The sequence below is a fragment of the Nerophis ophidion genome, linkage group LG23 (genome assembly GCF_033978795.1).
Source record: "Nerophis ophidion isolate RoL-2023_Sa linkage group LG23, RoL_Noph_v1.0, whole genome shotgun sequence".
Taxonomy (NCBI): domain Eukaryota; kingdom Metazoa; phylum Chordata; class Actinopteri; order Syngnathiformes; family Syngnathidae; genus Nerophis; species Nerophis ophidion.
Window position 1 is genome coordinate 26,575,379 of NC_084633.1, and position 14,085 is coordinate 26,589,463.

A 14,085-nucleotide genomic window follows, 5' to 3' on the forward strand; every position below is an offset into this window, starting at 1 on the left:
GCTAAAATTGAAAAAGTTGTACATATATCATAGCAAAACCATAGAATACAAAGTTTTTTTGTTGTTTTTTTACTCTAAAGCAAACAGTTTGGCCTGCGAGTCATTGGTTTAATAAGGAATCTGGTCAGTGGGGTATTTTCAAATTTATTTTAAATATATTAATTCAAAATATCTGAGGATCTGAATGCTGCAAATGTGTCACCATCTTTTGGCCATTGTGAGTTAATCTGGTCAATGACCATGAATTGTGGTGAAAGGGGATACAGCACAGCATTCAGTCATATGACACAATCCAAACAACTTTCCCGAGTCATGGTGCAAAAAAATAATAATTTAACCAACATATTAAAGGGGAACATTATCACAATTTCAAAAGGGTTAAAAACAATAAAAATCAGTTCCCAGTGGCTTGTTGTATTTTTTGAATTTTTTTTCTAAATTTTACCGGTCCCGGAATATCCCTAAATAAAGCTTTAAAGTGCCTTATTTTCGCTATCTTCGAAACCACTATCCATTTCCCTGTGACATCATACAGTACTGCCAATACAAACAACATGGCGCTTACCACTGCAAGATATAGCGACATTAGCTCAGATTCAGACTCGGATTTCAGCCGCTTAAGCGATTCAACAGATTACGCATGTATTGAAACAGATGGACGGAGTATGGAGGCAGATAGCGAAAACGAAATTGAAGAAGAAATTGAAGCTATTGAGCAAAAAGCTGTTGACGCTATTCGGCCATAGCGTGGGTGTACCTAATGAAGTGGCCCATAGCATGGCTGCCTTATTAGCATCGCCGGTAAAATGTGCAGACCAAACGATCAGGACTTTTGCATCTTGTGACACTGGAGCAACTTAAATCAGTCGATTGGTAAGTGTTTGTTTCGCATTAAATGTGGGTACCTAGTTTCAAATGTACATACAGCTAGCGTAAATAGCATGTTAGCATCGATTAGCGTAGCATGTTAGCATCGATTAGCTGGCAGTCATGCCGTGACCAAATATGTCTGATTAGCACATAAGTCAACAACATCAACAAAATTCACCTTTGTGATTTTGTTGACTTTATCGTTGCAAATGCATCTGCAGGTTATCCATTACATCTCTGTGCCATGTCTGCCTTAGCACCGCCGGTAAAATGTGGAGACACTTTGGTACATTCAATGGGGGTCTGGCGGCAGATTTCTTGCCAGTGGTGCAACTTGAATCCCTCCCTGTTAGTGTTGTTACACCCTCCGACAACACACCGACGAGGCATGATGTCTCCAAAGTTCCAAAAAATAGTCGAAAAAACGGAAAATACAGAGCTGAGACCCGGTGTTTGTAATGTGAAAATGAATATGGCGGGTGTGTTACCTCGGTGACGTCACGTTCTGACGTCATCGCTAAAATACCGATAAACAGAAAGGCGTTTAATTTGCCAAAATTCACCCATTTAGAGTTCGGAAATCGGATAAAAAAAATACATGGTCTTTTTTCTGCAACATCAAGGTATATATTGACGCTTGCATAGGTTTGGTGATAATGTTCCCCTTTAAGTCAACACACATGGTCACACATAACACAACCTGCTCAATGAACTTTGTGGATATTATAAAAAAAACGTCCAAACACAATTAAAAATGCACCTATTTAAATCCATTACAAAGCATGATGGGAAATACCAAATACTAACTCCACACATTTTAGCTGCTTGATATTTCCGATTGATTACAAAACTTTAAGAAGGTCGTCACGGAAGTAAACGACGTAGGAGTCCAACTTTTACACACTTTTAATATCTTAATTACTAGTTATATATACATCATAATTATATAATATGTACACATATGTGTATATATATACAGTCAAGGAAATCAGTATTTGAACACCATGCTATTTTGCAAATGCAGAAATCACAATCTATGATTTTTTTAACAATTTTTTGTGTGATAAAGCTGAAAATAAGTATTTGAACACCATGATTACTATTTGGTAGAGTAGCCTTTGTTTGCAATTACAGAGGTCAAACGTTTCCTGTAGTTCTTCAGCAGGTTTGCACAGACTGCAGGAGGGATTTTGGCCCACTCTTCCACACAGATCTTCTCTAGATCAGTCTGGTTTCTGGGCTGTTCCTGAGTAACACAGACTTTCAGCTCCCTCCAAAGATTTTCAATTGGATTTAGGTCTGGAGACTGGCTAGGTCACTCCAGAACTTTGATGTGGTTCTTACGAAGCCACTTCTTGGTTTTCCTGGCTGTGTGCTTTGCGTCATTGTCATGTTGGAAGATCCAGCCACGACTCATCTTCAATGATCTGACTGAGGGAAGGAGGTTTTTGGCCAAAATCTCACAATACATGGCTGCAGTCATCCTCTCCTTAATACAGTACAGTCGTCCTCTCCCATGAGCAGAAAATCACCCCCAAGCATGATGCTACCACCCCCATGCTTCACAGTAGGGATGGTGTTCTTGGGATGGTACGCATCATTCTTCTTCCTCCAAACACACATAGTGGAGTTATGTGTGTTTGGTCTCATCTGTCCACAAAACTTTCTCCCATGACTCCTCTGGATCATCCAAATGGTCATTGGCAAACTTAATACGGGCTTTAACATGTGCTGGTTTAAGCAGGGGAACCTTCCGTGCCATGCATGATTTCAAACCATGACGTCTTATTGTATTACCAACAGTGACCATGGAAACAGTGGTCCCAGCTCTTTTCAGGTCATTGACCAAGTCCTGTTGTGTAGTCTTGGGCTGATTCCTCACCTTTCTTAGCATCATTGAGACCCCACCTGGTGATATCTTGCATGGGGCTCCACTCTGATTGAGATTGACCGTCACGTTTAGCTTCTTCCATTTTCTAATGTTTGCTCCAACAGTGGACGTTTTTTCACCAAGCTACTTGGCAATTTCTCCGTAGTCCTTTCCATCCTTGTGGAGTTGTACAATTTTGTCTCTGGTGTCTTTGGACAGCTCTTTGCTCTTAGCCATGCTGAATGTTTGGGTCTTACTGATTGTATGGGGTGGACAGGTGTCTTTATGCAGCTAACGACCTCACACAGGTGCATCTGATTCAGGATAATACAGTGGAATGTAGGAGGACTTTTAAAGGCGGACTAACAGGTCTTTTAGGGTCAGAATTCTAACTAATAGACAGGTGTTCAAATACTTATTTTCAGCTGTATCACACAAATCAATTGTTAAAAAATCATAGATTGTGATTTCTGGATTTTTCTTTTTAGGTTATCTCTCGTACAGTGAGCATGCACCCACCGTGATTTCTAAGTGGGAGGACTTGCAAAATAGTGGGGTGTTCAAATCCTTATTTCCTTGACTATATATATATACAGTATATAGTTACTTTATATGTAGTCTGCTTTCGACCCACAGCCAATTTTTTTTAACCAAATGCGGCCTGTAAGTCAGAAAGTTGGTACACCCCTGCTTTAAAGTATATTGAGAATAAAGCCAAGCTACTACAACACAAAAAAATAGATGACAAAAACATACAAAGTATACAGAAATGGTATTTCAAACCATAAAAAAAGGAAATAAGTAAAATAATAAAAGCATTTAAAATACAGTGTTTTCCGGACTGTACAGTGCACCAGTAGATAACCCGCACCCACTAAATTTTACGAGATAATATGTTTACATATATAAGCCGCAGTTATATACAGTACATTGTTAAATGTGCTTTTTAGTAGGGGTGTCAAAAATAAATGATTTTAGAATGAATGGCGATTCTTATTTGAATTATACAAAATGTTACGTGCTGCAAGGTTTGTTCCCCCGGGATGCAAACGGACCACTCCGGACAGGTTGTGCAGGTAGGAACATGCTTTATTTGTAGAACTCAAACAAGTACCCAAAAGCTGAAAACAAGCCAGGGGAAAAATGTGCCGATCGCACTCGAAGCAAACGCTAACACTTAGCATAGGCAAAAAGACAAGGAATACTCACGTAACTGTAGCATAAGCAAACAAAGAAGCCAGGCCGACTGACCAGCAAAGGCAGGCTTAAATAATGCCTCTGATTAGTGCTCGGGGAACAGGTGAGCGTCCCGAACACCAATAAGAGGCAGGTGAAAATAATAAGCAACCATGGTAACTAAAACAAACTCAAGGGTGCACAAAACAGGAACTGAGGGAGTCCGAAACTAACCGAAAATACCCAAACATGATCCAGGCCACGGATCATGACACAAAAATCGCTAAAAAAATGTTTTTATATATATATTTTTTATTTTATTTTTTTATTTTTTAATCGGCCCTGTCCAGCCACTCAGGCAAATCATATTGTTGATGTAGACGATCATATCTGCTGTACATATTTACTTTAGAAAACAAAAGTGTTGGGTACTTCTCTTGTAGCCTTATTTGTATTTGACTTTATTAAATATTTGGGTAGAATTTTACCAAACAAAACTAGTTTTCTTTTAAGTAATATAGATATGTATTAGAGCTGTTTATCTATTTTATGGAGGAATGTAGTTAATCTTAGAACCGACTGTGTTGCATTCTTACACATTCCTCTTCTTCTAATCTTCCAGTGATATTAATACTAGGAAAAAAATGTTTGTTCATTTTCCACCGTGGTGGTGAGGATTAGTATCTTAGAAGCGGCTTCACACGACACATTTGTTGCAGCCTGCTCTCAAATTCGAGCCGGTGTTCTGGCAAGACAGGGATATGTAGCAAGAAATATGGAAATGTTATTATGACTTCCAGAGCTTGCATCCATTTTGAAAGAACTTTTCAAGTGAGTACAATCTTTCCCTGTGTAAACAGCTCATCATCCGCCGACCAGTTAAAAAAAGCAAATTTGGGCCAACGGTTCGGGATCAGGACATCTCTAATCAACACACACGATAATTTGTCATACAAGATAACTGTTTTTGCTTTTTAGACTTGGACAAACTTAAATAATCCACACAGTAGCTCAGTTTCAAAGGATGGAAATGAAAAGAGCACAAAAAGAGGGTGAAAACAAAAGGTAAAAAATTTACTGTCCAAGATATAGCATTTATGTAATATTTACATATGTCATATATAATATGTACCAGAACTGGGCAAACCGTTAAGCTTTTCAATCTGGCCTGCTGGACATTCCCGTATAATTTTTTTTTTTTATATCTTTAAAGGGGAACATTATCACAATTTCAGAAGGGTTAAAACCAATAAAAATCAGTTCCCAGTGGCTTATTTTATTTTTTGAAGTTTTTTTCAAAATTTTACCCATCATGGAATATCCCGAAAAAAGGCTTTAAAGTGCCTGATTTTCGCTATCTTCAAATCCATCGTCCATTTTCCTGTGACGTCATTTAGTGATGCCAACATGGCGGATAGCACAACAAGACAGCGATATTAGCTCCGATTCAGACTCGGATTTCAGCGGCTTAAGCGATTCAACAGATTACGCATGTATTGAAACGGATGGTTGGAGTACGGAGGCAGATAGCGAAAACGAAATTGGAGAAGAAACTGAAGCTATTGAGCGAATGGCTATTGACGCTACTAGGCGATCGCCTTCAATTGAGTGTTGCAGGATGTCCATACATCTCTGTGCCATGTCTGCCTTAGCATCGCCCGTAAAATGTGCAGACCAAACGATTGGGACTTTCGCATCTTGTGACACTGGAGCAACTTAAATCCGTCGATTGGTAAGTGTTTGTTTGGCATTAAATGTGGGTGGAAAGAAAGGCGGGATGCAAATATAGCTACAAATGTACATACAGCTAGCCTAAATAGCATGTTAGCATCGATTAGCTAGCCGTCATGCCGTGACCAAATATGTCTGATTAGCACATAAGTCAATAACATCAACAAAACTCACCTTTGTGATTTCGTTGACTTTATCGTTGAAAATGCATCTGCCGGATATACATACATCTCTGTGCCATGTCTGCCTTAGCATCGCCGGTAAAATGTGCACACCAAACGATCGGGACTTTCGCATCTTGTGACACTGGAGCATCTTAAATCCGTCGATTGGTATGTGTTTGGCATTAAATGTGGGTGGAGAGAAAGGCTGGATGCAAATCTATTTACAAATGTACATACAGCTAGCCTAAATAACAGCATGCCGTGCTAATCGAAGCACACTCCACGTAAGTCAACTTGGATCCGTCCCTGATCGTATTGTTACACCCTCCGACAACACACCGACGAGGCATGATGTCTCCAAGGTACGGAAAACATTCGAAAAAACGGAAAATAACAGAGCTTATTAGACTCGATGTTTGTAATGTGTTTGAGAAAATGGCGGACTGACTACCCTGGTGACGTCACGTTGTGACGTCATTGCTCTGAGAGTGAATAATAGAAAGGCGTTTAATTTGCCAAAATTCACCCATTTAGAGTTCGAAAAATCGGTTAAAAAAATATATGGTCTTTTTTCTGCAACATCAAGGTATATATTGACGCTTACATAGGTTTGGTGATACTTTTCCCCTCTAAGATGGAAAGTGTAGCTGCAGTTATGATGTGCAGTGATGTTTTCTAATGACCGTAAGTCTTGAACTATACAAAGTATTTCAATGGTTGGAATCTGCGCTTTAAGATGATATACCAGTTACTTTGGTAATGTAATTAGTTACTACCACCCGAACGCTTCCCTAGGGAGGTGTTTAGGGCATGTTCGACCGGCAGGAGGCCACGGGGAAGACCCAGGACACGTTGGGAAGACTATCTCTCCTGGCTGTCCTGGGAACGCCTCGGGATCCCCCGGATAGGAGCTGGACGAAGTGGCTGGGGGTTGGGAAGTCTGGGCTTCTCTGCTTAGGCTGCTGCCCCCGCGACCCCACCTCGGATAAGCAGAAGAAAACTGATGAATGGATGGATGGTAATCTAGTTACTTACAATGGTCATGTAATTAGTTACTATGGTAATGTACGTCACAGCAGCTCAGATGAGGCACCAAGCAAGCAGTGTGGGCGGGAAGCGTTTCCACAGACGCGGAAGGAGATTTTCATAACAAAGTTCTAAAGCTTAGTGATATATCAGATTGTAGGTGGGTTTATTTTGTACCCTTTGCATTCATATTTCACTGTTTGCTGCATTTTTGTTGCGTTTCACTTGATTGTAAAATATGTCGATCGAAAGCGGGTGTCAATATTCAGTGTTTTATCGTTCATAGAAAAAAAAATTCCATTACGTTTTTTAAGGCGGTCTGTCATAACGTTTTTAGCATTAAATCAGACATTATTGTAAGGTTTTGTATTAATGTCCCTAAAAATAGATATACCGGCCCCCAGACACATTTTGTTCTCTAAATGTGGCCCCTGAGTCAAAATAATAGCCCAGGCCTGATATATACAATATATAACCAATCCCAATTACCATTTACAATGTTACAGTATATGTAACAGCTGCAGCAAAAAATAAAATAAAATATAAAAGTAGTTATTCATCGGAAAATATAATTATAAATCATACTTCCCAACCCTCCCGATTTTCCCAGGAGACTCCCGAATTTCAGTGCCCCTCCCGAAAATCTCCCGGGGCAACCATTCTCCGCAATTCCTCCCGAAATTTCCACCCGGACAACAATATTTGAGGCATGCCTTCAAGGCACTGCTTTCAGCGTCCTCTACAACCTGTCTTCATGTCCGCTTTTCCCCCATACAAACAGCGTGCCGGCCCAGTCACATAGTATATGCGGCTTTTACACACACATAAGTGAATGCAACGCATACTTGGTCACCAGCCATACAGGTCACACTGAGGGTGGCCATATAAACAACTTTAACACTGTTACAAATATGCGCCACACTGTGAACCCACACCAAACAAGAATGACAAACACATTTCGGGAGAACATCTGCACCGTAACACTACATAAAAACAACAGAACAAATACTCAGAATCCCTTGCAGCACTAACTCTTCCGGGACGCTACAATACACACCCCTGCTACCACCAAACCCTGCCCCCTCAATTCCCCCCGCCATCTCCCGAATTTGGAGGTCTCAAGATTGGCAAAAGAAATGTTAACGTTGAATCGGTGTGGTAATAGACAAATATCATCTATTTTCCAACCACTAGGAGATCCTCTAAAGGAAATCGGCTGTGAATTCTGCGGGGAGTATTTCGAGAACCGGAAAGGATTATCAAGCCACGCTCGTTCCCACCTGCGTCAAATGGGCATCACCGAGTGGTCCGTCAACGGTTCCCCCATCGACACCCTGAGGGAGCTCATCAAAAGACGGGGCTTGCCTTGCGCCCTCCCTCTAAAACCTCTGAAAAGCCCGCCTCCCTCTTCTCCCGGTCCGCCGCGTTCCCCGCTGTCCACCCGCTCCTCGCCATCGTCCCTCCTCAGCCGCCTGCCCTTCACCAGCTCCCCCAGTCCTCCGCAGTCTGCTGGGTTTAAGTCGGGCTCAACTCCGCCAACTTCCTCTGCGCTCATCTTCAAGATCAAGCCTGAGCCGGTGCAGCTGGAGGTCACGGCTCTTGAAGCTGGAGGCGGTGGCCGTCGCAGTTTTCCCACCGATCCTGTCAGCCCTGGATGGAGCGGTTCTGACAGTGGGCTGCCCCTCAACTTGGGTAACTATTTGATATATTTATCCTTTACACTTGTGTTTCCCAACCTTCACTGAGCCAAGGCAAGTTATTTACTTGACACAATCTTCATTCTGCATACAGCACATCTGGAAAGTATTTATAGCGCTTCACTTTTTCCACACTTTGTTTTAACTTTATTTATATAGCAGTATGTATAGTCGTGGTTAAGTGTGATTGGAGCACATGTTGGTCACAAAAAACATTCATGACGTTTGTTTATTTTATGAATTTATTATGGCTCTACTGAAAATGTGAGCACATGTGCTGGGTCAAAAGTATACATACAGCAATGTTAATATTTGCTTACATGTCCCTTGGCAAGTTTCACTGCAATAAGACGCTTTTTTGTAGCCATCTACAAGCTTCTAGTTGAATTTTTCACCGCTTCTCTTGACACAATTGGTGCAGTTCAGCTAAATGTGTTGGTTTTCTGACATGGACTTGTTTCTTCAGCATTGTCCACACATTTAAGTCAGGACTTTTGGGAAGGCCATTCTTAAACCTTCATTCTAGCCTGATTTAGCCATTCGTTTACCACTTTTGACGTGTGTTTGGGGTAGAGATGCGCGGATAGGCAATTATATCATCCGCAACCGCATCACTAAAGTCGTCATCCACCCGCCATCCACCCGAACCAATATTTTATCAGGATCGCAACCGCCCGCCACCCGCCCGTTGTTATATATCCGGAATCGGCGACCTTTACCACTAAAATAGCTAGTTTGACCCGTGTCACAAAGTAAAGAAGGCAATAGGAGCCGCTAACGTTCTCGCGAATATCCGATGATGCTCATCCAGATAACGAGAAAAAGGGCATGCTGTGAAGCCATTGCCTTTGACGCTTTCTACATCATGTGCGAACCGTTTGCCAGTCCAGCAACATGCTGTATGCAGCTTCCTCAAACACCCGTACAAGATTGAAAGGCATACTGGGTGATATAGAGTACACTGAGGGTTGTGATATAAACAATTTTAACACTCTTACTAATATGCGCCACGCTGTGAAGCCACACCAAACAAGAATGACAAACACATTTTGGGAAAACATCCTCACAGTAACACAACATAAACTCAACACAACAAATACCCAGAATCCTTTGCATCCATGACAAAAACTGACTATATTTTACACCGCCGCACCCCCAACCCCGCCCAACAAACCGAAGCACGGGGGGGTGGCGGTGTTTGCTGCTAGCGGGGTGTTTAATATAATCAGGAATTGTCATGAAGATTTTAGCTTGTCCTGAAGAATTTGGAGGTAATTCTCCTTTTTCAAAGGGCTTCACGGTGGCAGAGGGGTTAGTGCGTCTGCCTCACAATACGAAGGTCCTGCAGTCCTGGGTTCAATCCCAGGCTCGGCATCTTTCTGTGTGGAGTTTGCATGTTCTCCCCGTGAATGCGTGGGTTCCCTCCGGGTACTACGGCTTCCTCCCACTTCCAAAGACATGCACCTGGGGATAGGTTGATTGGCAACACTAAATTGGCCCTAGTGTGTGAATGTGAGTGTGAATGTTGTCTGTCTATCTGTGTTGGCCCTGCGATGAGGAGGCGAATTGTCCAGGGTGTAACCCGCCTTCCACCCGATTGTAGCAGAGATAGGCGCCAGCGCCCCCCCGCCACCCCAAAAGGGAATAAGTGGTAGAAAATGGATGGATGGCTTCTCCTTTTTCATTGTCCCATTTACTCTCTGTAAAGCACCAGTTCTATTGGCCGCAAATCAGGCCCAGAGCATAATACTACCTCCACCATGCTTGACGGTAGGAATGGTGTTCCGGGGATTAACGGCCTCACCTTTTCTCTTCCAAACATATTGCTGGGTATTGTGGCCAAACAGCTCCATTTTTGTTTCATCTGACCACAGAACTTTCCTCCAGAAGGTCTTATTTTTGTCCATGTGATCAGCAGCAAACGTTAGACGAGTCTTTAGGTGTTGCTTCTGGAGCAAGGACTTCCTTCTTGCATGGTAGCCTCTCAGTCCTTGGCGATGCAAAATACGCAAAAAATATTTTTTAGCAAACCAATAATTATAGTCCGCAAATAATGTGCTGTTGAAGGCTGTGGTGTGTATAGCTCGACACATTAACCATTTTGCACTTTCATATCAGTAGGTGGCAGCAGATCGCCCGTTGATTTAGAGATGTTGTGCCGCTAAGAAAAGACATCGAAACATAGAGATAGCTGTGCAAAACGAAACTTGAAGTTAAAGTACCATTGATTGTCCCAAACACATTAGTTTTGGTGAAATTTGTCCTCTGCATTTGACCCATCGCCCTTGATCACCCCCTGGGAGGTGAGGGGAGCAGTGGGCAGCAGCAGTGGCCGCTCCCGGGAATCATTTTGGGGATTTAACCCCCAATTCCAACCTTTGATGCTGAGTGCCAAGCAGGGAGGTAACGGTTCCCATTTTTATAGTCTTTGGTATGACTCGGCCGGGGATTGAACTCACGACCTACCGATCTCAGGGCGGACACTCTAACCACAGGGCCACTGGGTAGGTGAAGTGAAGTCATGTCACTTATGACTTCTATATATTTATATAGCGCTTTTCTCAAGTGACTCAAAGCGCTTTACATAGTGAAAACCCAATATCTAGGTTACATTTAAACAAGTGTGGGTGTCACTGGGAGCATGCGGGTAAAGTGTCTTGCCCAAGGACACAACGGCGGTAACTAGGATGACGGAGCGAGGATTGAACCTGGAACCCTCAGGTTCCTGGCACCGGCACTCTACCAACCGAGCTATACGGGTTTAATATATTTAGTAGAACTGGCTACAAAATATACAAAAACAGAATCCTGGACGACAGCAAAGACTTACGTACAGCGTGCCAAGCAGACAGAGTCCACAAAGTACGTACGTAGATGACATGACAATCAGCAAGTCTTGGTTGCTAACACAAAGAAGGTGCGGGGAATAGCGCTTAAAGGACGGCGTGAAGCTGCTACATGGAATAACCAACAAAACAGGAAGAGCCACCTAAATAAACGCACAAGACAGGAACTAAAACAGGACACAGATGAAAGCACCAAAAAAAACTCAAATAAAACAGGAAATATTGTGATGCATGGAGGATTATGCTTAAAATTCATATCGAACAATTGCGTCTGGTATTTGATGAGAACGACTTTATGTTCACAATGTAGGCTATTGAGTTTCTTTGTTCCAGGTTCGATCCCCGCTTCCGCCATCCTAGTCACTGCCGTTGTGTCCTTGGGCAAGACACTTTACCCACCTGCTCCCAGTGCTACCCACACTGGTTTAAATGTAGCCTAGATATCGGGTTTCACTATGTAAAAGCGCTTTGAGTCTCTAGAGAAAAGCGCTATATAAATATAATTCACTTCACTTCATTTTTTTTACTTTATCTGCTGGTGGTGTACCTTCGGATCTTTTCAATGAAAATAAATGTGTCTTGGCTAAACGACAAATAAAACCATGCTCCGTGATGGCCTGAGACCAAAATGGAATACATTCATTTTTGTCCTCAAAATTCTACACGCAATACCCAATTAGTACAACGTGAAGTTGTTTTTTGTTGTTGGGTTTTTTTCAAATGTATAAAAAAAAAAAAAGGCATATAAATATTCACAGCCTTAGCTCAATACTTTTTGATGGACCTTTCGCAGCAATTACAGCCTTTTTTAATACTTTTTTAATACGATGCACACCTATCTTTGGGCAGTTTTGCTCATTCCTCTTTGCAGCACCTCTCAAGCTTTAATAGGTTGGATAAGAATTGTCGGTTTTCATCCTAGATGTCTCCGTACATCAATATCTGTATCAGACTGATACGCTCACACCTTTACTTCAAACTTGTTCAAGACTTGGTGGTGCGACAGAATCCTTATGTGTGCTCTGTTGATATTATCGTAGCGCTTTACATACATAAAGATCAAAACTGCTCAATGACGGATTTTTGCCTTTAATCTTTTAAAAATATGAACACCGGCATTGTTAATCAAGGCAAGGGAAACAAATGTATTTCGAACCAATTAAGTGAAATTGAAGAAATCCCTGATGATGTGCCGCGACACAGTGGTTGGGAATCACTGCTTTATACTGTATTTGTATACTACGTTCATGACTATCTTTTTTTGGGTTCCGCCCTAGCCATGTCTCGTGAAGTAGAGCCTACACGAGATATCCGCTGTGAGTTCTGCGGAGAGTTCTTTGAGAACCGTAAAGGCCTCTCCAGCCACGCCCGGTCTCACCTGCGCCAGATGGGCATCACAGAGTGGACTGTCAACGGGTCGCCCATCGACACGCTGCGGGAGATCATCCACAAGCGAGGCTTGACAGTCTGCCCTCAGGGGGTGAAGAAGGAGCGTGCCAAAAGTCCCTCTTGGGGGAACCCACCCAGAAGTTCCGAGGGTTTGTGCGTGTCTCCCTATCAGTCCAAGTTTCGTAAGTCCCCTCTCAGCATACTGTCATCAGGGTCTAGGTTTCCTAAGCACGGCCTGGGCTCTCCGGGCTCCTCCAGTAGTCCATCCTCGCCGAAGATCGTCAGGATATCCCCACTAAGCAAACAGCCGGATGAAGCCCTGTCTGCGGAAAGTGGCCAGCATCAGCGCAAGACTTTCTCACCTCTATCGCCCGACTTGCCGATGAAAAAAAAAACCTCCATCGACAAACACATCCGCAAAGGTAAGAGAGAAACCAGTTTCCTCTTTTTTTTGTTGTTCTTGCTTAAATCAGGGGTGTCCAAACTTATTGACTGGAGAGCTGCATTGGCCTTAAAAATTGTAGCCGGTGGGCCGAAAAGCATGCAAAAAAAATGAATATATATATGTATATATAATATATACATCATACTTGCCAACCTTGAAATCTCCGATTTTGGGGGGCGGTGGGGGGCGGAGGCGTGGTTGGGGCGGGGGGCGTGGTTAAGAGGGTAGTGTAATTCACCAACTCGAGTATTTTATATATATTTCATTTATATATATATAAATACATATATATGTGTTTCAGTGAATTCTATCTAAATATTTGTTTTATTATATATATATATAAATAAAACAAATAGTTGAATTTCAGACGGCACCTATCAAATACACAGTAAAAAAAACACAGTTGTTCTACTAACTGTACTGTGCTTGCTGGTTACTAAAAAATAAACAACAACACTTACCTTTCACTTTTTGAGTAACCTTTGTTCTGCCATTTGCGTACTGGCGAGAGTCACTTGCCGTCAGGTGCGCAACACCAAATAAATCGTTGGCCAATCAAAAAGCAACCCCATAACGCTATACCCAACATTCACCAGGAGATGGTGACAGACAACATAGAATCACTCTATTACAGACGCCGTCGCCATGGCTTCTGCTTCGTCTCCTTGTGTGTGCAGTTTTTTTATTCAAATCCGTAGATATTGTAACGTGATTGGGCAGGCGAGCTGTTTATATATTGGGAAAGCGGGCGTGAAAACAGGCTGTCCCCACTCAGGTCCGCATGGAGCTCGAGGGGGCGTGGCCTCCAGCTCTGCTGAATTTTGGGAGATTTTCGGGAGAAAATTTCTTCCGGGAGGTTTTCGGGAGACGC

The 14,085-nt window shown here is 42.4% G+C and overlaps 1 protein-coding gene across 5 annotated transcripts in view; it reads left to right on the top strand.

Moving 5' to 3' along the window:
* wizb (WIZ zinc finger b) overlaps positions 1-14,085 on the top strand; it is a 170,719-nt gene that overhangs the window by 87,377 nt on the left and 69,257 nt on the right. For 4 of the 5 annotated variants that reach the window (XM_061885421.1, XM_061885422.1, XM_061885424.1 and 1 more), the window contains exons 12-13: positions 8,032-8,529; positions 12,658-13,191. In XM_061885421.1, the coding sequence (XP_061741405.1) occupies positions 8,032-8,529; positions 12,658-13,191 (1,032 nt within the window). The remainder of the gene's footprint in view (positions 1-8,031; positions 8,530-12,657; positions 13,192-14,085) is intronic. The other variant, XM_061885423.1, reaches the window with a different exon arrangement.